We start from the raw sequence: 24,103 nt of genomic DNA, 5'->3' as shown, positions 1-24,103 counted from the left end.
AACAGCCTCTCATTCTGTCAGTTTTCACAGTAGAAGACTCAAACCACTTTGTAAAGACTGGGGACATCTAGTGGAAGCAATAGGAAGTGCTCAATGAACCATAGCTCACAGTGTGATTTATAGGCAAAGTGATGAAGTTGAGTCCGCAATTCAGAATTCCACATCCTGTTACGATCTGTCTCGGGGTTTTGACTGCCATATGAGTTCTGTTATACTCACAGACACCATTCAAACAGTTTGAGTGCATTCTGATGAATATCATCAAAGGTAAGTGAATATTTATAACACTATTTCTTACTTTTATTGACTCCAAGATGGCGGGTTTCTGTTTGGCTTGTTGTTGGTGTCTGAGCGCAGTACTCAGATTATTGCAAAGTGTGCTTTCGCCGTGAAGCTTTTTTGAAATCGGACACAGCGGTTGCATTAAGGAGAAGTGTATCTATAATTCTGTACATAACACTTGTATCTTATCAAAGTGTATGATGAGTATTTCCGTAATATGTGTGCTCATTGTGCTCATTCACCGGACGTTTTTGAGGGAAAACATTTCTGAACAATACGCGCGAATGTAAAATGCTGTTTTTGGATATAAATATGAACTTTATCGAGCAAAACATAGATGTATTGTGTAACATGAAGTCTTATGAGTGCCATCTGATGAAGATCATCAAAGCTTAGTGCTTAATTTTAGCTGTAATTTCTGGTTTTTGTGACGCCTCTCCTTGCTTGGAAAATGGCTGTGTGGCTTTTCTTGTTTAGGCGGTGTCCTAACATAACATAATCTAATCTTTTGCTTTCGCCGTAAAGCCTTTTTGAAATCGGACACTGTGGTTGGATTAAGGAGAATCTTATCTTTAAAATAGTGTATAATACTTGTATGTGTGAGAAATTTGAATTATGAGATTTTTGTTGTTGTTTTGAATTTGGCGGTCTGATTTTTCACTGGCTAAATATGCTATTTCTCCCAGCATTGATCAAAACTCAGAACGCATATATTATAGATCTGACTGAGTTCTATTACTGCCTGCCTCTTTGGGAAAGAGTGGAATCATGAACAGTGGTTTTTGCGTTATGTTTGCCTGCATCCTGGATTGGCTGCTGGATTTGCTTTTTAACAGCACATTCACCACTCTCTCAAACGGTTGAAACGTGAAACGAACTGTCACAGCTCAGTCGGCTCTGCTGACAGCGTATTTGCGAGATGCCGGACAAAAGGCCATTTAAAACTGTCTGCGTCTCCTGCCATGTCTACAGACATCCCCAAAACAAACAAAAAACGACTCTTGAAGAATGAGCAGACAACTGATAAATAGACGCATATAGATATGCCAGTCAGTCAGATGACTAGCTGGCGGCAGAGACTTCTATTGCAGTAACATTGAAGGGCTCTGGATAGTATAACTTAGCCAGCTAGAAGGATGAATAAGAAGCTAATGTTAAACAGAGCCTACCTCAGCAGGAGCAAAAAATATGACACTAAGTTCTCATAGTAACGTTTTTTTACAGAGCGTAGGCTACTGAGACAGACAGTCATGTGGCACTCAGTTGTGAGGCTGAGGCAGGCTGCAATGCATGCAGGAGGAAGCAGAGGAGACGGAAAGAGAAAGTAAGCAAGCAGAGAGAGTGGTTAGTACCGTGGATCCCAGACTTGGGGTAGGTGACCATGTATGGTCCCCTGAGAAAATCTGTACTAATCTTATCAAACTTCTTAAAAAGAAGATATGTTTCAATATGAACATCTCCACAGGACGTATCTTCCCTATAGGCCAACATTAAAATACAACGACTGAATGTTTGAATATGAACATCTCCACAGGACGTATCTTCCATATAGGCCAACATTAAAATACAACGACTGAATGTTTCAAAATGAACATCTCAACAGGACCTATCTTCCATATAGGCCGAAATTAAATGCTATCAACATGCAAACAATACAGTTCTAAAAATGTCCTACATTTTTATTTTGTCGCTGATCCTACATGTCAGTGTGAATAATTCATCAGATTACCCCTTTCAGGAGTATAACATTACAATTGTATAGCTAATATGCTGTGTGTTTGTAGATGGACTGAGGTGAATACAGCAGCCAAGGCGATAATGGCTGGGGTAATTTTTTATTGTTTTTGCTGTTCTACAAATAGCATTTGAATGTGTTTTTTATTGAATAGAAAGGCAGTAAAACTATGTCCTTCCAGACCTCAGTAAAACTCAAACCCTGTTTACATCCCTGGTGAAATATAAGGTTTTCCATCTCTGCAGGTGATCTATCTGGTCAAGATCATGGTTTCAGGTCCCCCTCCCTTTGGTAATAGCTATAGAGATAGCTGGATTCAAATTAAGCCTTTATAAGAATGGCCCCAGAATACACACCATACAGCTCAGTGTAGATTTACAGCATATCTGGATTGCAGTTTTCTCTTTTATTTATATCATTAGCAGACTTTTACAGTGCATTCAGAAAGTATTGAGACACTCTTGACTTTGTTACGTTACAGCCTTATTCTAAAATGGATGAAATTGTTTTTTTCCACCTCATCAATCTTCACACAATACCCCATGATGACAAAGCAAAACTGTTTTTTAGAGACTTTTGCAAATGTGTTAAAAATTAAAACACAAATATCCCATTTACATTAGTATTCAGACACTTTACTCAGTACTTTGTTGAAGCACGTTTGGAAGCGATTACAGCCTGAAGTCTTCTTGGTATGACGCTACAAGCTTTGCACACCTCTATTTAGGGACTTTCTCCCATTCTTTGCAGATCCCCTCTGTCAGGTTGGATTGGGAGCGTTGTTGTAAAGCTATTTTCAGGTCTCTCCAGAGATGTTCGATTGGGAACAATCTTAAAATGATCTACTTCGGTTTACAGATAAGCATCATGAAACCTCGAACACAATACATTAATTTGACTTCATTAAAAACATGTTTGGGGCCAAATGTACACACTTTCACTCCAATGTCACAATGAAGACGTTGGGCAGTGTAGTGTAAGGGGCTGCTACGGTCTTCTCTGATTAATATATCTTTTGATGAGGTCTTGATCTCATTAATTTAATAAAAGTACTAAACAAATCACCTTAAACATCATGTATAACTAATCATTCCAGTTTTAAAGAGGAACCTGACATCATCACCACACATTGTGCCTTCAAAACAAATCACTAAGCTAAGGACCATGGAACTAAACACCTCCTTCTGCAACTTGGACCTGGACTTATTGAAGTGGAACCTGACATCATCACCACACATTGTGCCTTCAAAACACCTCACTAAGCTAAGGACCCTGGGACTAAACTTAACACCTCCTTCTGCAACTTGGACCTGGACTTATTGAAGAGGAACCTGACATCATCACCACACATTGTGCCCACAAAATGCATCACTAAGCTAAGGACCCTGGGACAAAACTAAACACCTCCTTCTGCAACTTGGACCTGGACTTATGGAAGAGGAACCTGACATCATCACCACACATTGTGCCTTCAAAACACCTCACTAAGCTAAGGACCCTGGGACTAAACTAAACACCTCCTTCTGCAACTTGGACCTGGACTTATTGAAGAGGAACCTGACATCATCACCACACATTGTGCCTTCAAAACACATCACTAAGCTAAGGACCCTGGGACTAAACACCTCCCTCTGCAACTTGAATCCTGGACATCCTGACGGGTGGTAAGGGTAGGTAACAACACATCAGCCACGCTGATCCTCAACACGTTTAATAAAACAGGCATCAAGTTATTAAAATGCCATCATATAATCATTCTCTACATTGATGCGCTCTGACCAATCAGAAAGTGGATACAACCTTTATTTCATTTGTCACTTTAAATAATATTAGCAACAATCTTCACATATTTCCTCAGGACATTTTGAGATGAAAACATAAAAACACACCACATTGCAGATATGTGATGATACAACAATCACATTTTATTTGAATCACAAATTTGACTAAATGTAGAGATGCCCATCATATAAAATGTTCTGTATGCTGATCAAATGTATAAACAGTCTACTAATCAAGGTGATCCGCTCGCAACCTTTTACGTTTACAGTAGGATTTCACTGGGGTCGTCTGTAAAGCATCTCACTGATCTTAGCCGATCTTATACATTTGTTGAATATAAATATACAAAATATAGCTTATTTTACTTAGTATCTAAAATAAATTGCAATTGGCCATTACTGCCCTTTCCAAAAATCTGGTTTTACTTCTTTTTAACCGGTTTCTTTTTTTTGCCAACATCTCAGAATTTTGTAACTGACAAGACATCACACTCTCAGAGGCTGCTGATTTTGTCATTGGCCAGTATAAGGCGATCCGCTTGGGCCAGCAACTTTGCACGATACTGTCCGATCTCTGAATCCTCCTGTAGGATGTTATCAGTGTCATCTCTGTGTAGCAGATCCAGCATTTCACTGCACACAATCTTGGCTGACTGCTTCAGGATGAAGTAACGGATCAGCATGGGCACCTGGTCAGCCAGTCTTTGCACCACAATCTGTGAGAGAGGTGAGGTGGGATGGAGAGTGAGGGCTAGAAGTGATGAGATGGCCACAAGGCAACCAAAAGATTACCAAATGACAACAAAGGCTCAGCAAGGTGAACATATAGACTTCAGAGTTGGATTGGTCTGCAAAATGCAATATACCATAATGCAACCCTGCCACAACAATGTATGTTTGAAAAATGTGTCAAAAAGCATTAATTAGAGATCTGATCATCCCATTGATGATATCATGGATTCATTGTACAGGCTGGAGCAGAGCTATATAATGTACGCTACCGTTCAAAAGTTTGGGGTCACTAGAAATGTCCTTGTTTTTGATTTTTTTTGTCCATTAAAATAACATCAAGGTGATCAGAAATACAGTGTAGACATTGTTAATGTTGTAAATGACTATTGTAGCTGGATATATCTACATAGGTGTACAGAGGCCCATTATCAGCAACCATCACTCCTGTGTTCCAATGGCACGTTGTTTTAGCTAATCCAAATTTATAATTTAAAAGGCTAATTGATCATTAGAAAACCCTTTTGCAATTATGTTAGCACAGCTGAAAACTGTTGTCCTGATTAAAGAAGCAATAAAACTGGCCTTCTTTAGACTAGTTGAGCATCTGGAGCTTCAGCATTTGTGGGTTTGAGTCCACAAATTTGTGGAAGGCCCTGATGAGAAAGTGTGTGACTTTGTTGATAAGCACACTACATAACATGCCAGTTTTATGTGAGCTGCAGGTTTAGTTTATTTTATTTTATTTCTGGAACACTCTATACATACTGCACAGTAGATGTGTTGCATAGTACCTCATAGTATGCCTTAAGCAGCCCAGGGTACTTGCTCCTGGTGTCCTTATCTGAGCCTGCTGCTGTTTCCCCCTCCTTCGGAATATGTTTGTTGAAGATTTCATCCTGTGTGTAGACCTGCATCTCCATCTGAAACTGCTCCACGATCCTCTCCTTCACTATGGTTGACTGATTTTCCTGGATTGTTTCAATTTTTTTCTGAGTTTAAACAAAGATTAAGATTCCATGAGGACATAAAGAATCTTGGATGCAGGGAGGCAGTAAAATACTGTTACTGTTTCAGATAAAAGTTCAGTTTTACATGCTCTAAGTATCATATGATGTTTTATTTTGAACATTTCAGGGTACAATCCTACAATGGACAACCTGCAAATTGGAATTCTTCATAAAAATATATTGTGATTTTTAAGTGCTACTTTGCCTCATTTTCCTGCCTTCTTGCTCGTGCCACTAACTAAGATTTCCATTTCAGCCTAAAATCACAGAATAGAGAATTGAATGATTATCATGTCAGAGCGCTTAACAGTTTACAATTGTCATTACCTTTGAGACCTGATGAAGATAAGGATAATTCTTAAAGCTCTCTCTGGACAAATGATTAAATTGCTTCTGCACCATGTCTGAAAAACCAAAACAAATGTATTTGGTAAAGAGATGTTAAAAGAGACAAATGTATTTGGTAAATAGATATTCCACAAAATGTTTTCATTTAAAGGACTATTACAGCCAAATTACAAGTCAATGGTCCAAATATTATAATTTGTTTATGCTTCATGTCCAAACAATCATTGAGTAACTTCATTGATCTACACCATCAATTTGAGATACATTAGGATCATTTTGACATGAAGCGTGAAAAATGGAAACAGTGTCCAGGTAAATTAAACCAAAGCATGGATTGATGTCACCTTGTCCATAGACTGCTTACAGGGTAAGGAAACCAATATGTCATTTTGTAATTTGAGTGAAACATTCCTTCAGCTTGTCCTATTTAGTCAATTAAAGTTCAAATGTCACATGTACAAGAACAATGAAATGACGTTCTTGCAAACCCAACGATGAAGAATTAAAAATAACATAAGATAGAAAGAAAAACACTAGAGAAATAAGTGCTCAAGTAAGTAAGCTAAGCACATGGACAGTTCCAGGGTCAGTAGCTATGTACATGGACAGTTCCAGGGTCAGTAGCTATATACAGGGACAGTTCCAGGGTCAGTAGTTATATACAGGGACAGTTCCAGGGTCAGTAGCTATATACAGGGACAGTTCCAGGGTCAGTAGCTATATACAGGGACAGTTCCAGGGTCAGTAGCTATACATAGGGGCAGTTCCAGGGTCAGTAGCTATATATAGGGACAGTTCCAGGGTCATTAGCTATATACAGGGACAGTTCCAGGGTCAGTAGCTATACATAGGGGCAGTTCCAGGGTCAGTAGCTATGCCCCAGAAAACCCTGTTCCTTCACTTTGGTGAGGTGTATTTCTATAACATGTACACTAATAATCAGGAAGCAAGTACAGGGAGTGAATTTAATAAATAAACAAACAAGAAACATGAGTAGAGTACAGAAACACAGGAACAGAAACAATAACGCCTGAGGAAAGAACCAAAGGGAGTGACAGATATAGGGGAGGTAATCAGGAAGGTGATGGAGTCCAGGTGAGTCTCATAAGGCGCAGGTGTGCGTAACGATGGTGGCAGGTGTGCGTGGTAATGAATAAACTGGTGACAACAAGTACCAGAGGAGGAGAGAGGGAGTAGACATGAGAAGGGGTATTGGTCACTTACCTCTGATTTTCTGTAGTGTCATCATAGCTGGATTCTTAAGTTCAGCCACTAGTTTCTGAACAACATGTTGAAATACCCTGTAGTTAGTGAATCCTGGCAGCTCACTTCCCCTGTGCTTCTGATCATATTCATCCACCACTTGTTGCACTACTTCATGGTCTAAATTCAGGAAAACAATGTTAATAATTAATGGAAGATTATAATCACTGTTGTCTGACATAAGTATTAGTAGTATAATAACTATATCAGTAAATATTAGGGATATTTAGAAACATAAATATTTATTGGTTATACATGGAATTATGATGAGCAATACCCGGGCTATTCAGATTGTACCTACAATGTGATTTGGCATTTTTCAGACATTCCATCCACTCTGTAAATTCCTTTCGCATGAGCTCAAATAGATTTTCCTCAACGATAATATCCCCTTTGGACAGTTGGGTAATCTGATCATTGAAATCTGTTATGACCTGAAGAAGGAAACGTAACACAATAAAACATACCTGTTTCAATGTTTATTAATATTTAGTCCTTTTAGATTACTGTTTAATGAAATGGCTCCACAAGACCCATCTATCCTTATGTCCTCTACAGATATTAAACAAGAACTATCTTACAGGGGCTTGTCCAAGTGTTTTTGTAAAATCAGCTGTCAAGGTTAAGTATTGTTTAACCTGGTGACAAACATAATCAGCTGGAAATTAAGGAAGGAGAGTGGAGGAAGTGGGAGTGTTAAGTGGGAGTATGGAGAAAATGTTAATGCTGTTTAATTTATCTTTCTGGACAGTGTGTCTACTCTTACACCCGTGCTGCAAATCTGACCAATTCAAAAGGTAGAGGATTTGCAACAGAGTTGATGCCTTTACACCAGGTACCATTGCCCAAATACTCTATAGGACATTCTCCTGACAATTTAGCAAACCATTACCATAACACACCTGGACTTCTGTGCAACAGTATGGCTTCCAACCCTACATCATACATGTTTATAGAAATGTTGTACAAAATAAGAAGTTTACGAAGCTGAAAGATGGAAAGGTGAAAGATGTTCTCACCTGAATGAGGTACTTCCTCTTCTCTGCAGGTTCCAGGGGAGGCCCGCTCTCTATTTGACTCAATAAATGCTTTACCTCCCCCAGCTGCTCCTTTATCTTCTTTGACATCTTGGGCAAGGATTTCTGACCAGGAGCAAACACACAACAAGCTAATAGGTACCAGACCACATGTTTTCCAGTGTGCCCTGGGTGTAGGGAGAACAGATAACTGTAGGGTATGTGGTTGGACTAACTTTGATATGTTTGACCAGGGCATTGCTGAGCTTGTTGGCTAGGCACTTGGTGGTTGCCTTCTCCTCATGCAAGAGGGATCTATACATTGAAAGGGAGAGAAATATAACAAACACAGTATTTCATCCCAAAAATTGGCCAACAGATTTTACACCTAAAAATGGTATAACCGTTGGCCTACAATGGTCACGCCCCCACAGATATCTAATTAACATAATAAAACAATAACATCAAAATCAATCTGTTTAAGCTAGAGATATGTGCTAAGCTAACGTATGGAATTGTTTTATGATCATACCGAGGATCATTTAGCTATTTCATTTTGAATGTTAAAAAGTACAATACGCAGAAATGTAAGAGAAGGGAGGAGAGGGACTCTCATTCATCAACACTCTTTGGAACTACTCTCAAAGGATATCTGGAAAAATATACTTTTTTCATAAAATCCTGAAATCAATAGTTTGGGACCCTGAACATTTTCAGATGTGAAGCCATCAAAAACAAAGTTCATTTAACACATGACAAGAACACATTTTACCTGAAGTGCTCGTGATTTCGGAAGAATTCCAACTCCTCCTCAATCGCATGAGTTATTGACATGTTTTCATCAATTTGCTTCTGACCACGACATTTCACAATGACATAGCCCATATTGAGAATGATGACTTTGTTGTGGACAATTTCCAACACATTCTTCTCTGCTCCCGGGTCTATCAGATCTGGCTTTGTCAGAATTGCTTGAAGACAAATGAAAAGCATTATGATAACTGCTAATATAAAAACCCTATAAAAAATACATTCATCTATATCATTTCTTTACCCAGAGTTCTTGTGCCTTCAGGATCCACTTCTTGTGCCATTTTCAGGGCCTCTGTTGTTGCTATGTCAACATTACATGGTACCACCACTAAAATAATGGTTCTCTTATTCTTTATGAATTTCGAAATTAGATTCTTGATCTAGTAAAAAAGGAAGAGGAATGTGACGAAGCAGTCAGGATGCAAGCCTTTGACCGAGTTATTTGATTAATCTATGAGATGGTATCAGACCGCTTGTTCCCGTGATATCGCCCTGTGTGGGGCACTCTGTTCTTTATGGTTCTGAAGCTCAACCTTCCTCAAAGTCAACACATTCAAAGTACCTTTCACCAGAATCAACCATCATAGCTATGTGTACCTTGCTAGCAATTATGGTAACAAGTCTGTACAACTGGCTAAAACAATTCATCATTAGTGAATCATAAGCTGAGAGACAAGAGTCATGAGATAACCAAGCAGTGTACTGGACAAAGTACAAAAGCTATACACACTGACGTCAGACTTACTTGGGCTCCAATGTCATCTGGTTGTCCTTTCACAGCCACCCTGGTGATCCCTGGTAAGTCAATCAGACTGAGGTCACACACCGTGGAGGATGTGATCTTTAGAGTGATCAGGTCTTCACATATCCCCACTCCCTTTCCAGCTAATGCGTTCTGAGCTGTTAAATCAATGGGAAAATATTGATGAAATAACAGATGTGTCTATTATTTGTTTGTTTGTCTGTCTTATACCCCGACAGAACTCTTCTTCTTATAATATATATATTCTGTAGTTGTTTATGGTAAATACCATACATACTTTTCCACATTAAATTGTAATAGATATGTCAATGTCAGTAGCAGTAGCAGTATGTGCCATTTAAGATAAGGGAGGACAGTATATTAATTTATGAGCATGGCCTTATTTCTATTACAGCGTATAGAATGACTGTCATTCATATTCCATTCACCCAGCTCAATGTAACATCGATAGGTTTAGGCTACTACATCATACTAAAATGTTTCCTATACCCATCATGAGGTTGCTATGACCTAGCCTATGAATGAAAGTTTACAATGCAGGTGCAAAAGTTAAGATAATTTTTAGTGACCAAGGTGAAAGACATTGACACATTCAATACCACCTTGAACACTCTTGCCTGCATCTAGTTGATCTAGGGTGTAATCATTAGTCCAACAGTTGCAAACGAGAGTTTCTATTGGACAAATTCAGGTATGTTTATCATTGTTTTGTTTCCGTTTGCGTCCGTTTAAGAAACTTTTCAACAGAATTTGGTGGAATGAATACACCCCCGATCACATGCAATCACAGTTCACTTTCATAGCAGCCACATACAAACAGCATGATCCCTTTGATCATTGTATAGCTAATTCCTTCTCCCACCTACGCACTCCCCTCCTTTCACGTTTTCCCTTAAGGACTTCAGTGCACAACACATCAGCTGTCTGTGACCAGACGAAAAAACCTTTCAAGCCAAACCTTCATATCAGCGCTACACACAGCCGACATCATTGTCACCATATTATATCATCATAGTCAACATAGCTACAGTGTTCAGTCAGCAGCAAGCAGTTTAGCAGTTACACCGGCGGGCCCCAGTGGCTAACAATTTATAAAACCTAAAAACTTACCTTGACTTGGAAGAGTTCCTTCGTTGGATAGCCATAGCCAGCTAGCTAACATAGCATCCCTCTCTGTTTGAGCCTGGTGTTTGAGTAGACTAAACTAGCTAGCTAATTTCACTAGCTAAGTAAGTGAAAGTTAAAGAAATATGAAATATAGCTAGCTCTCTCTCTCTCCTGCTTCTCCTTAATAATATATATTTTTTATTTGGGTAACCTCTCTATTTGGGTAACCTACTCACCACATGTTATGTATTGTGGTGCTAGCTAGCTGTAGCTTATGCTTTCTGTAATAGATTCGTTCTCTGATCCTTTGATTGGGTGGACATAGGGCTATATTTAGCATAGTTTTATTTAAAATATAACTTTTTAAATGTTTCGCTATTTAAATGTTTATGAAATTCACTGAGGAGGATGGTCCTCCCCTTCCTCCTCTGAGGAGCCTCCACAGGTTAATGTACAGTGTAGAATAATATGTCTGTGTGTTTGTGTCTGTGTTCGTTCCCATCTGACCTTGTTCAACGTATCTCACGACTTCTGAGGGGTCGTCAAATTCATTGAATTTCCCTCCGTATGAGATGACAGCCTCCCATTTCACTGTCCTGTCATTACAGAGTTGAAGTAGCAGTGGGCACCTGGTGACAATACCTGGAAACAAGGAAGTACCAATGACAGATCATAATACTGTATTACAGAACAATCAATACAACAATCAATATGACAGTAGAGTCAACAACGGACCGGGACATGGATTTCATGGTAAATATATAACTTCTGCAGGCTACAGACAACAAGGTAGCTCTAATGTTCTGAAAGCATGTCAAACATTTACAGTGTCTGAATAAATGGTTAGAAAACTCATGTACAGTTAACATTTTGTGAAAGGTTTTTCTGTGGTTATAAAGTTAATTTGAAGGTTCTAAACATTTCAGTAATGTCCGTGTCTCTGTGGTGCTATTGTACTGTCTGTTTCCTGACCTCGTCTATGGACACAGATAGTTTGAAAACCTGCTTCAGGGTTGTTTACCTAGCCACTGGCATCAATCGCCAACTTCAGCATTTTCAAACCAAAAACGAGTCAATGCCCATATCATGTCTAAGTTACACAACCACTTTCAGAGACTTTGGGTGATTTAGGAATGACATTTAAAATGCTAATATTGATTTTAATTGTTTTTTTGTATGTTCAGGAAACAATACAGAATCTCACCAGTCCCTCTGGGCAGCGCCACCCCAGAAAGGGTCTCAAGCACAGAGCTTTTTCCTGAACTCTGGTCTCCCACCACAACAATGGTTGGCAGTGGCAGCTCCTTATCTATCCCTATGGATCTCATGTCGTCTACTAAGTCTATGAAGGGCCGGACCTTCTCCGCCAGCTGGTCTTGGAACATCCTGAGGGTATGTCAGGGGTAAAAAACAATGCCATTATGAATGGTTAATTTGTTGATAGACATGCATGGCTAAATTCATTATTTTACACAGTTTTCATAGTTAGTAGCAAACTATCATTTGAACTACATGGGATGAGAAAATGTATCCCCCAAAAATGTTAACACTTCACCATGTGTAACAAAATGTCACACTATTTACTGCATAAATAATCACCACTGCATAAATAATCACCACTGTATAAATAAACACCATCACCATAAAATTCTGAATATTAGGATTTTAGTATTGTGGTACAGCGTAGTACAAAGTAGTACTGCAAGTGTGCAATAACAAGTGTAAAATGGAGGCCTTTCTCATTTCAAAACCGAAAACAGAAGTAATGTTGTCCCACCTCGGTCCATCATCATGAGACATTTCTTTCTCCCCCTGAAATAAAAGAGAATGAAACCTAAACCATTTCGATGAAAATACACAATAACAGCAATGCATCAGTATTTTGAGCGAAAGTTATTATAAGCTAAATAACATAACATAACTATAACATAAGAGGAGATACAGTCTCACATGCCCAGTTCGAAAGCTTAGAATTTGCCAACTGTAATACACTGAGTATACCAATCATTAGGAACACCTTTCTAATATTAAGTTGATAGAAACATTAAGAACACCTTTCTGAATGATTTACTGAATGATATACTGAATTGATATACTGAATGATATACTGCTTTCCCAGGAACCGGCCCAGATCCCTGTGATTTTACTGAATGATATACTGCTCTCCCAGGAACAGGCCCAGATCACTGTGATTTTCACTGAATGATATACTGCTCTCCCAGGAACTGGCCCAGATCCCTGTGATTTGACTGAATGATATACTGCTCTCCCAGGAACAGGCCCAGATCCCTGTGATTTGTGGGAAGAGAAGGTGGAGAAAAAGGGGCCAAAGAGCGGGGCTGCCTTCTGAGAATTCGAAGGCGATCGAATAAACCCCCACTTCCTTCCATTCTGCTAGCAAACGTGCAATCTTTTTGAAAATAAAATAGATGACCTACGTGGAAGATTAAATTACCAATGGGACATTCAAAACTGCAATATCTTATGCTTCACGAGTCGTGGCTGAACGACGACACTATCAACATACAGCTGGCTGGTTATACGCTGTACCGGCAGGATAGAACAGCGGTGTCTGGTAAGACAAGGGGTGGCGGACTATGTATTTTTGTAAATAACAGCTGGTTCACGATATCTAAGGATGTCTCGAGCTATTGCTCGCCTGAGGTAGAGTATCTCATGATAAGCTGTAGACCACACTATCTACCTAGAGAGATTTCATCTGTATTTTTCGTAGCTGTTTACATACCACCATAGACAGAGGCTGGCACTAAGACCGCATTGAATGAGCTGTATTCTGCCATAAGGAAACAAGAAAATGCTCACCCAGAGGCTGCGCTCCTGGTAGCCGGGGACTTTAACGCAGGGAAACTTAAATCCGTTTTACCAAATTTCTATCAGCATGTTAAATGTGCAACCAGAGGGAAAAACCTCTGGACCACCATTACTCCACACACAGAGAAGCATACAAAGCTCTCCCTCACCCTCCATTTGGCAAATCTGACTGTAATTCAATTCCTCCTGATTCCTGCTCAATCAATAAAAAAGTGGACAGATGAAGTAGATGCTAAGCTACAGGACTGTTTTGCTAGCACAGACTGGAATATGTTCTGGAATTCCTCCGATGGCATTGAGGAGTACACCACATAAGTTATTGTCTGCATCAATGACGTCATCCCCACAGTGACCGTACATACTCCAATCAGAAGCCATAGATTAACAGGCAACATCCGCACTGAGCTAAACGTTAGAGCTGCTGCTTTCAAGGAGCGGGACTCTAACCTGGAAGCTTATAAGAAATCCCGCTATGCCCTCCGACGAACCATCAAACAGGCAAAGTGTCATTACAGGACCAAGACTGAATCGTACTACACCGGCTCTGACGCTCGTCGGATGAGGTAGGGCTTCCAAACCATTACCGACTACAAAGGGAAGCACAGACAAGATTTGCCCAGTGACACGAGGCTACCAGATGAGCTAAACTACTTCTATGCTCGCTTCGAGGCAAATAACACTGAAACATGCATGAGAGCACCAGCTGTTCCGGAAGACTGTGTGATCATGCTCTCCGCAGCCGATGTGAGTAAGACCTTTAAACAGGTCAACATTCACAAGGCCGCAGGGCCAGGCGGATTACCAGGACATGTACTCCGAGCATGCGCTGACCAACTGATCAACTGTCTTCACTGACATTTTCAACCTCTCCCTGTCTGAGTCTGTAATACCAACATGTCTTAAGCAGACCACCATAGTCCCTGTGCCCAAGAACACTAAGGTAACCTGTCTAAATGACTACCGACCTGTAGCACTCACGTCTGTAGCCATGAAGTGCTTTGAAAGGTTGGTCATGGCTCACATCAACACCACTTCCCAGAAACCCTAGACCCACGCCAATTTGCATACCACCCCAACAGATCCACAGATGATGCAATCTATATTTCACTCCACATTGCCCTTTCCCACCTGGACAAAAGGAACAGCTATCTGAGAACGCTATTGATTGACTACAGCTCAGCGTTCAATACCATAGTGCCCTCAAAGCTAATCAATAAGCTAAGGACCCTGGGACTAAACACCTCCCTCTGCAACTGGATCCTGCACTTTCTGACGGGCCGCCCCCAGGTGGTAAGTGTAGGTAACAACACGTCCGCCACGCTGATCCTCAACACAGGGGTCCCTCAGGGGTGCGTGCCCAGTCCTCTCCTGTACTCCCTGTTCAGTCATGACTGTTGGTATTACAGCCTTCCCCGTAGCTCAGTTGGTAGAGCATGGTGTTTGCAACGCCAGGGTTGTGGGTTCGATTCCCACGGGGGGCCAAGTACGAAGAAGAAGAAAAAAAAAAATGAATGTATGAATGTATGAAAAATGAAATGTATGCATTCACTACTGTAAGTCGCTCTGGATAAGAGCGTCTGCTAAATGACTAAAATGTAAATGTAAATGACTGCATGGCCAGGCACAACTCCAAAACCAACGTTAAGATTGCTGATGACACAACAGTGGTAGGCCTGATCACCGACAACGACGAGACAGCCTATAGGGAGGAGGTCAGATACCTGGCCGTGTGGTGCCAGGCAAACAAACTCTCCCTCAACGTGATCAAGACAAAGGAGATGATTGTGGACAACAGGAAAAAGATGACCGAGCACGCCCCCATTCTTATCGACGGGGCTGTAGTGGAGCAGGTTGAGAGCTTCAAGATCCTTGGTGTCCACATCACCAACAAACTAATATGGTCCAAGCATACCAAGACAGTCGTGAAGAGGGCACGACATAACCTATTCCCCCTCAGGACACTGAAAATATTTGGCATGGGTCCTCAGATCCTCAAATGGTTCTACAGCTGCACAATCGAGAGCCACCTGACTGGTTGCATCACAGCCTGGTATGCCAAATGTTTGGCCTTCGACCGTAAGGCACTACAGAGGTTAGTGCGAACGGTCCAGTACATCACTGGGGCCAAGCTTCCTGAAATCCAGGACCTCTAAACCAGGCGGTGTCAGAGGAAGGCCCTAACAATTGTCAAAGACTGCAGCCACCCTAGTCATAGACTGTTCTCTCTGCTACCGCACGGCAAGCGGTACCGGAGCGCCAATTCGAGGTCCAAGAGGCTTCTAAACAGCTTATACCCCCAAGCCATAAGACTCCTGAACATCTAATCAAATAGCTACCCTGACTATTTGCATTGCCCCCCACCCCACTCTTTTACAACGCTGCTACTCTCTGTTGTTATCATCTATGCATAGTCACTTTAATAACTCTACCTACATGTACATTTTACCTCAACTAACCGGTGCCACTACACATTGACTCGGTACCGGCACACCCCCCCTGTATATAGTCTCACTATTGTTATTTTACTGCTGCTCTTTAATTACTTGTTACTTTTATTTCTTATTCTTATCTGTATTTTTTCTAACTGCATTGTTGGTTAGGCGCTCGTAAGTACACATTTCACTGTAACCTGTTGTATTCGGCACATGTGACATGTGACTGAATTTGATTTAATTTGAATACTTTGTAGAAGCACCTTTGGCAACGATTACATTTGTGAGTCTTTCTGGATAAGTCTCTAAGAGCTTTCCACACCTGGATTGCGCAACATTTGCCCATTTTTCTTTCCAAAATCCTTCACGCTCTGTCGAATTGATTGTTGATCATTTTTGATAACCATTTTCAGGTCTTGCCATAGATTTTTGTCAAAACTGTAACTCGTCCACACAGGGTTCATTCATTGTCTTCTTGGTAAACAAGTCCAGTGTCGATTTGGCTTTATGTTTTATGTTTTTGCTCTGCTGAAAGGTGAATTAATCTTCCAGTGTCTGGTGTATATTAGACTAGTTTGATACAGTATCAGACCATTTCTTACCAGAATATGTTACTTTACTTTAAGTTTGACTTGCCTTCCAGGTTACCCACTTGGTCATTTTGTAAATATATATTATGTTCTGGAACCATTACATGCACCCAACTTATTGTTATTTAATTATTAGAGATATACAAATGTTTTTTGCACCCACCAATGCGTCATGTCCTCAATGGTCATGTGAGATGAAATGTGTTTATTTTGGGAAGTGTTTGACCTGACAAAGATTTGTTTCGGATCGACGAAATGTTGTCAATAAATCGGTGAATTGGGAACAGTGTGCGGGCCTTCTTGTTCAATACTAGTATTCTTTATTAGCCCAGCACCTATGTTTTTAAGGATGTGCGTATGACCACAAACTTTTCTATAGATAGAAATGGGACTAAACCAGGTTTTCCTCTAGGATTTTGCTTGTGCTTAGTTCTATTCCGTTTCTTTTTTATCCTGAAAAACTCCCCAGTCCTTAACGATTACAAGCATACACATAACATGATGCAGCCACCACTATACTTAAAAATGATTGGTACTCAGTAATGTGTTGTACTGTATTGGATTTGAAAGACCGCTCATTTACATATGCCCTTGACCTTCAACTAAAGGGGATACTGATATGCTATTAAACACAAGGGAATTATGGACTATCATTAAAGGTGTATAGCTCCATATATTACAATTACTACCTACATTTAATATAAATATGTTTTTAGTGGTGGTGGGGGAGGGGGAAGGGGATATAATTGAGTGGATTTGGGCCATTGCTCGGTCGATTCTGGCACTAAAATGCAGCTTTGTCTCAGTTCAAGCTGCCAAATTTGGGCCGAATGACTCGGGCCTAGTCTGTACCATCATTCATTTCGGCTGCCAGACCTGGGACAGCAGTTTTAGATCTGTCATGCCGGAATCAGTCCAGATGTGGGCCAGATGTTTGTACTAACTGGGCTGGTTTAAATCACATTTAAACTAGGGGTGTGCCAACATGGCCACACTCGTAATCATATCCGTAAATTGACAGTTCATAGTCGGATTCGATCGGATGATAGTCGTGATCGGAAAAAAATGATGTTGTTTATATGCCTAAATAGAGGCAAAATACCTCCCTGCACATTCTCACTGCAAAAAAGCTGCAGATTAGGAGCAACGTGCGCAGGGGAGTGTGTCCTCAATTTGCAGCGGGCAGACAAATTTGCTTTCACTTTGCACATCAGCGTTTCATATTTTTTTTCTCCATACCCTTGCTCCAGTTGTTAGATATTATGCACATTGATAGATTGATAGCAAACGTCCTCGCCATGTGATTTATCATAGTAGCAGGCAGCAGCAATCTAAATGATCTGACAGAAAGCATGCGAGGAAAATTGATTGGGTGAAATGATGTAGAACTACAGCTTCACGCTATATCCAGTCAGAGCAGCGGGAACAACGTACAGCCCGCCCTTCTCTTTAGACAGGCAGTTAAATTATTAAGACCACCTAACACATTACTGACTGGCATGAGAAAGATGCTTGCTGGCACCTGAATATTTTGTTTGGGGGGGGGATCACGGATAATTACAAAAAATACTCTGATCTTATATCGTATCCAGAAAATTGCCAATATCCGTTACGATAATCGTTTTGAACGGCTACTCGGCACACCCCTAACTTAAACAATCACCTGAGAGGAACTTTTTCTGAACACACGATGAACCGAACTTTATATTGAACAAACTGAACAAACTTTATTCATGTGAAATGAACTGAGAAAGAAGATCTCATTGCAATGAATTTCCCTTTTGTGTGACACTGTGTCTGTGTAAACATGGTGGAAGTAACTAAGTATTGTTAAAGACTGTTAGTCTTAATTATATATCATGATTAATACTGTCATTGCATTGTACCCATTCGTATGCGAACAGATAGCCTAGCCACTGGCAACCCCTGGTGACCTTACTAAGGTAGCCTCTCTTTAATTGCTCCTGTTTGCACGAATAAGAATTTCCCACTCTTCCAAAATCCAGTTAAAGTGTCATATCTGCAGATGAGTCCATAATAGGCTGACCACACCGCTCGCGTCACGTTACAAAATACATTTTGAAATCTGTGATATTCAATTAATGCACACACACTGCTCGCACGGCCAACAAGCTAAAATAGAAGTCAGTTCTATTTCTTACGCCAATCACGCTGCAAGTCCTGCCTCTCCCATCTTCTCATTGGTTATACCCACGTGGGTGATTGAAAGACGAACTGTTTTGCCATTCGTCGTGGTAATACTATGAAAGTTTAGATGCCAATCACCATATAAGTTCAAAGATGAAAAAGCCTGGAAGGAGGAGAGATGACTAGAAATGATTCGGTTGACCGTTTTACATGTGGATTAATTGTAGGAGTAGAGGACCTTGTGCATTTCAGGTAAAATAACAACTCAATGTTTATATCCCAGGACAAATTAGCTAGCAACAGCAAGCTAGCTAAATATGACAAATTAGCTAGCAAGTGCAAGCTAACTAGCTAAATTGCCATACATGTTTAATGCTTTTCGACCTGTCCCCAAATTAATGTCATTGGTTCAGAATTTGTTTTGATATTTTAACCTGCGTGTCTTGATCGTGTTTTGTGTAGGGGGATAAAGCACGATGGCGCTCGCGCGCAGCAGGTTTGGGTTCCGTGTAAGTCCCTGACTACACCGCTCGTGTCGCGTGTGCGAGCGTTACAAAATAAATTTAAAAGTCAATGTTATTCAATTAATGCACCCACACTGCTCGCGCGCGACAACGAGTGTCTGCGTTGCCAAGGGCTCAAATAGAAGTCAGTTCTATTAATAATGCAGATCATGCTGCAAGTCCTGCCTCTCCCATCTCCTCATTGGTGAGTCACATTTGTCGGCTTTAGGCCTATGTTACTTAGTTGATGATGCAAGTTCTAGGCCTACTGTTGCTCTGGCCTATAGGGTCTCTCTGAGTTCTATGCTTTAATTTCTTCAGCCGCCAATGGATCACAGTGTATCAATGTGTCCATATGCCAGAGGCTGGTGCTCATGCCGTAGTTCAATTTCAACTTTTAGATTTTATCATTTTACTTCAGATTTGTATGATTAACCACCTAACAATGATTTTGAGAAAGGGAAATGTTCAGTTTGAAATGAAACTGCTCCACGAAAATGAGAATATAAAAGGAATCATCACTGGCACGCAGATCGGCACAAATAGTAGGATAAATTGCAAGCTTCCCCAAACTTGAAACTCACAAGTTGCTTATTACACCTGTAAAAAATATTGTGAACGTGCAAGTGCGTGCACACATAGGAAATCCAGTGAAAAACAGTCCGCCTATGGAAATCAAAGGCCGTCCAACCGATTGGTTCTGGCGCCGACCCTGGAGGTTAATTCTATCAAGCCACGAGGAACACGTATGACTATGACAGCTAGATCGTACCTGATTGGTTGGGCTAAGCATGAATAGTCATTGAAAATAGTAAAAACATCTCCTGCTGGATTTCCATTAAGGTGAGAAGAGAAAATGATGGTTAATGTAGCAATTATGTAATCCATTTTAGTCTGAATAATGTTGTAAGGCAAAATATTGTGGTTGTGCAACATTGCGATGTTGACGCATGGTTCATTTTCATACATTTTTAACCTATAGCATTAATTGACATGAACTGATGGCCGATAGTACATTTGTTAAAAGTAAGTAGCGTTACAAACCAGAAAAATTGAGGTAAGACAGATATTCTGCACTTCTTACCAGCTGTTAGTTCTGTCCCAAGTCTGTGTTACTCCCTCCCTGCTGACAGATACAAAAGTAACATTACTTCTGTTATCGGTCTATTTAATTTTGACTCATTTACCCTAGAAATGAAATTCCAGTTGCTAATGGTAGAGAACATATATAAGTTGGTTGTCATAAAATATGGGGTCTCTAGCTCTATCGATCTCTTGAGTAATTAGGAAAAAAGCTATGTGTTACTTTTGTCCCGGTTCTCCCCTAGCTCCTTTTCTAATGTATTGAGTCTAGTAAATAAAACCTTTTAGACTTCAATAATCCAACCACTTGTTTAAGGACTTCAAGACAACAACAGATTCACTTAGAGCTCAACGACCTTTCAGAATGAGAATACAGTAACTGAATGATGACTGAGACTACTGTTGATACAAGTATTGAACGTAAAACTACTTAATGACAACTATGGTAGAATTAATTCAAGGTTAAACAATTTAATGATTACTATGGTAGAGCTAATTCAATGTTAAACTATTTAATGATAACTATGGTAGAGTTAATTCAAGGGTCCTCAAAAAATAAATGGTGCCCCTACTTCATTAATTTGGATAGGATAACCAAATTAATTACGATAAATTAGATACATTAATTATTCCACTAATTACTTCATAAATTATCTTGAATAGCCAGGGGCACAACTTTGTTTTATGTTTTTTTATCGATTCGGATAAACACTCCAAACAGCCTACCGACCGCTCGGAGGCGTCCGCATTTTCCTGAAGCACACCGTTGCCTAGTTTTGTATCACATTCCAATGATGGGCTCCCGAGTAGTGCAGTGGTCCAAGGCACTGCATCGCAGTGCAAGAGGAGTCACTGCAGTCCCTGGTTCGAATACAGGCTACATAACATCCGTCAGTGATTGGGAGTCCCATTGGGTGGCGCACAATTGGCCCAGCGTCGTCCGGGGTAGGCCGTCATTGTAAATACGATTTAGTTCATAAATGACTTGCCTAGTTAATTGAAGGTTAAATAAAAAAAAAGTTTTAAAAACTCGGGCGGAACACAAATGCTATTTCAGAATGTGGGTTGCGACATGTTCCCCTATCACCTGTGACAGTTCTGCCCGTCCATTGCCAAAGACCCACAACACAGCCAAGGTCCCAAATGTTGTTCAGGAATATGGAGTATTGATTGAGAAAAGTGGGTAAGACTCACTATAACATGCATTGACCGATCAAAACCTAATATAGACGTGACTATAATAACAAGGCTTATAAAAGGTCAATGGGATTCACTGAATTTCAGACAGACATAAAATGTTCTGCATCGTATCACTGTCATAACATCGTAATAGGTCCACTATTATGTTGCGTTATATGGTATCAGGCTGTGGGTGTGTCATAAGATGTCATAAGGCTAGAAAATACAGCAATATCTTTGTCATAGCACGATCATTAAATATTTATGTCAGATTATGACATGTGTTATGAACCCTTATGACATGTTCAAAGAAATTGTTACCAAAAATGTTGGTAAACAATTTCCCCAATGACCAATAATCAAATGTACAGCGTTGGACCAAATGTCAGAGCTCACAATGTATTACAGAGCTGTGATTATTCTAAAGAAGAACACACACATTTATAAACAGCCCCCGCCTTTAACCTCTCAGCTCTCTTGTTCAGAAAATACATTTTTTTTAAAAGAAAAAAAGATAAATATTCAATACTTTGATTTAAATACTAGCTAACAAAAACGTTAGCTGACATGAGCTAGTTGATCTGGACATTTCTGACAAGTTATAAATCTCTCTCTAAGGTATAAAATGACTGACATGACAAGAGGAAAACTGGTGATGCACTACCCAATATTATTCCACTATTACAAAATACACTCCTCCGCCGACCGCGCCCCACAGTTTGGAAACCACCAGTGGTGGAAAAAGTACCCAATTGTCCTACTTGAGTAAAAGTTTAGATACCTTAATAGAAAGTTACTCAAGTAAAAGTAAGTCACCCAGTAAAATACTACCTGAGAAATAGTCTAAAAGTATTTGGTTTTAAATATACTTAAGTATCAAAAGTAAATGTAATTGATAAAATTTACTTAAGATTCAAAAATAAAAGTAGAAGTATGAATAATTAAAAATTCCTAATTTTAAACAAAGCAGACGGTACATGTTTCTTGTTTTTAAAATGTATGGATAGCCAGGGGCACACTCCAACACTCAGACATCATTTACAAAATATGCATTTGTGTTGAGTGAGTCCCCCATATCAGAGGAAGAAGGGATGACCAGGGATGTTCTCTAAATGCACACTTACTTTGAAATCGTTGACACTTTCAGACAAGCAGGTTGCGTGTTGAGCCAGGGTCACAAAGCAGTATAGGTCTACAGCTTGAGTCTATCACCTTTCATGGAAACAAAATGAAAGTGAAACGTTTTGATTGTCCATTCTGGGAAATCATACCATTATTCTGCATCTGTTACACAGTGCATAATTAAAGTTCAGATATAACCTCATTGGTTCTTAAGGGTCACATGATTTCCCAGAAAGTGAAATGAAATCAAGGTTGTTTCTACTACAGATAGATACAAAAAAAACTGATGAAATCCCACTGTGGATGTAATTGACTTTACAATGGGGGAATAATTATACTGCACAGCCTAACCTATGGATTGTGTCCCCATGAAATGGGCTATCTCCTCAGTGACATGCACAGGACACAATTGTGTAGAGTTTACACAAATATGAGCGTTTTAGCTGTCATTGCAGGACTTTGACTGTGAGAAATCAGCTCACTACACAGCCTATTGTGCATATTGAACATACAGATTGGGACTATACAGGCTAAACTACAGATTGTGCACCAATGAAATGGGTATCAGCCTACTCAGTGACACTCACAGAACTATATACAGTTTACACATATTAGCGTCTTAGCTCTTATTGTGCCTACGTCACACTTCACTTCCCTTCATTGAAAGGGGTTCTGTTGTTTCATCGCCCCCAACTGAAAAGTCCTATACATATTGACCAACTACGGTTTGCACCCTATCATGCAGAATAGGTGGTTGGAGTTCATTGGTCCCCAGTGCAGTGGTGGTTAGTATACTGGTAGCTAGACCATAGACTGATGCTTATGTATCTGGTTATGTATATTTGAAAGGCTGTGTTGAAAAATACCCAGTTTGATAAACTAGTAGGCTAATTCCCAAACAAGTAGATACATCTAGTAGCGTCATTTTGGTTGTGAAGTGCATTAGCAAAAAGTTTAGTTCTTTCTTTACAACAAAAAGCAATTAACCACTTTTCTATTGTACCTCCCAGTCACAGGACCTCTCAGTCACCACCTCATAATATTGCCTGATGTAGTTGTTCGAGAGATGTCAAGTTTGCAGCCAAACATGCAGCATAGAGAGAACCAGCAAGGGGGCAATCATCAGCATCATTTGTGTGTTTGTGACCAACCGATATCTTTAATGAGGGGCCAGGAGCTGATCTAAACTGATATGCCCATCAATGGGGCTCTGGTAAAAACCTCACCTCCAGCCTCACCTCTTGCCTGCTCACCAACGGTCGTCGATGGGGAGACCATAATTGGGTAGGTTTTATCTGACTTGTTCAAACTTCAACATAGTAACTGCCATTGGTAATAGAACAGTGACTGTGTGTGTGTTCACAGAA

The 24,103-nt window shown here is 40.1% G+C and overlaps 1 protein-coding gene across 2 annotated transcripts; it reads right to left on the bottom strand.

The window, feature by feature from the left end:
- Window positions 1-3,802: 3,802 nt before the first annotated feature.
- On the bottom strand, window positions 3,803-22,880 carry LOC106586891 (interferon-induced GTP-binding protein Mx). 2 transcript variants are annotated; one of them, XM_045707737.1, is made up of 15 exons: window positions 22,739-22,808; window positions 20,437-20,478; window positions 12,625-12,659; window positions 12,052-12,233; window positions 11,355-11,489; window positions 9,723-9,877; window positions 9,219-9,357; window positions 8,937-9,135; window positions 8,401-8,479; window positions 8,168-8,290; window positions 7,450-7,582; window positions 7,110-7,268; window positions 5,865-5,941; window positions 5,322-5,519; window positions 3,803-4,514 (listed from the first exon to the last, which is right to left on the bottom strand). In XM_045707737.1, exons 3-15 carry the CDS (start codon window positions 12,645-12,647, stop codon window positions 4,293-4,295), a joined length of 1,824 nt encoding a protein of 607 aa, XP_045563693.1. In that variant the 5' UTR covers window positions 12,648-12,659; window positions 20,437-20,478; window positions 22,739-22,808; the 3' UTR covers window positions 3,803-4,292. The 2 variants fall into 2 exon arrangements, with proteins under 2 accessions (XP_045563693.1, XP_014030093.2); XM_014174618.2 differs by lacking the exon at window positions 20,437-20,478 and having other exon boundaries at window positions 22,739-22,880.
- Between the last annotated feature and the right edge of the window lie 1,223 nt (window positions 22,881-24,103).

This window comes from Salmo salar, chromosome ssa25, assembly GCF_905237065.1.
Source record: "Salmo salar chromosome ssa25, Ssal_v3.1, whole genome shotgun sequence".
NCBI classification, from domain to species: domain Eukaryota; kingdom Metazoa; phylum Chordata; class Actinopteri; order Salmoniformes; family Salmonidae; genus Salmo; species Salmo salar.
The sequence above is the reverse complement of the archived record's forward strand: the minus strand, read 5'-3'. Positions and strand labels throughout refer to the sequence as shown.

Excerpts from the sequence above, each read along its gene's own strand:
- LOC106586891 (XM_014174618.2), bottom strand. The coding sequence starts at position 12,647 with ATGTCTCATGATGATGGACCGAG. Across the intron at positions 9,136-9,218 it reads TGAAGGCACAAGAACTCTGG|CAATTCTGACAAAGCCAGAT; the intron begins GTAAAGAAATGA and ends TTTGTCTTCAAG. Across the intron at positions 8,480-8,936 it reads CGAAATCACGAGCACTTCAG|ATCCCTCTTGCATGAGGAGA; the intron begins GTAAAATGTGTT and ends TTCAATGTATAG.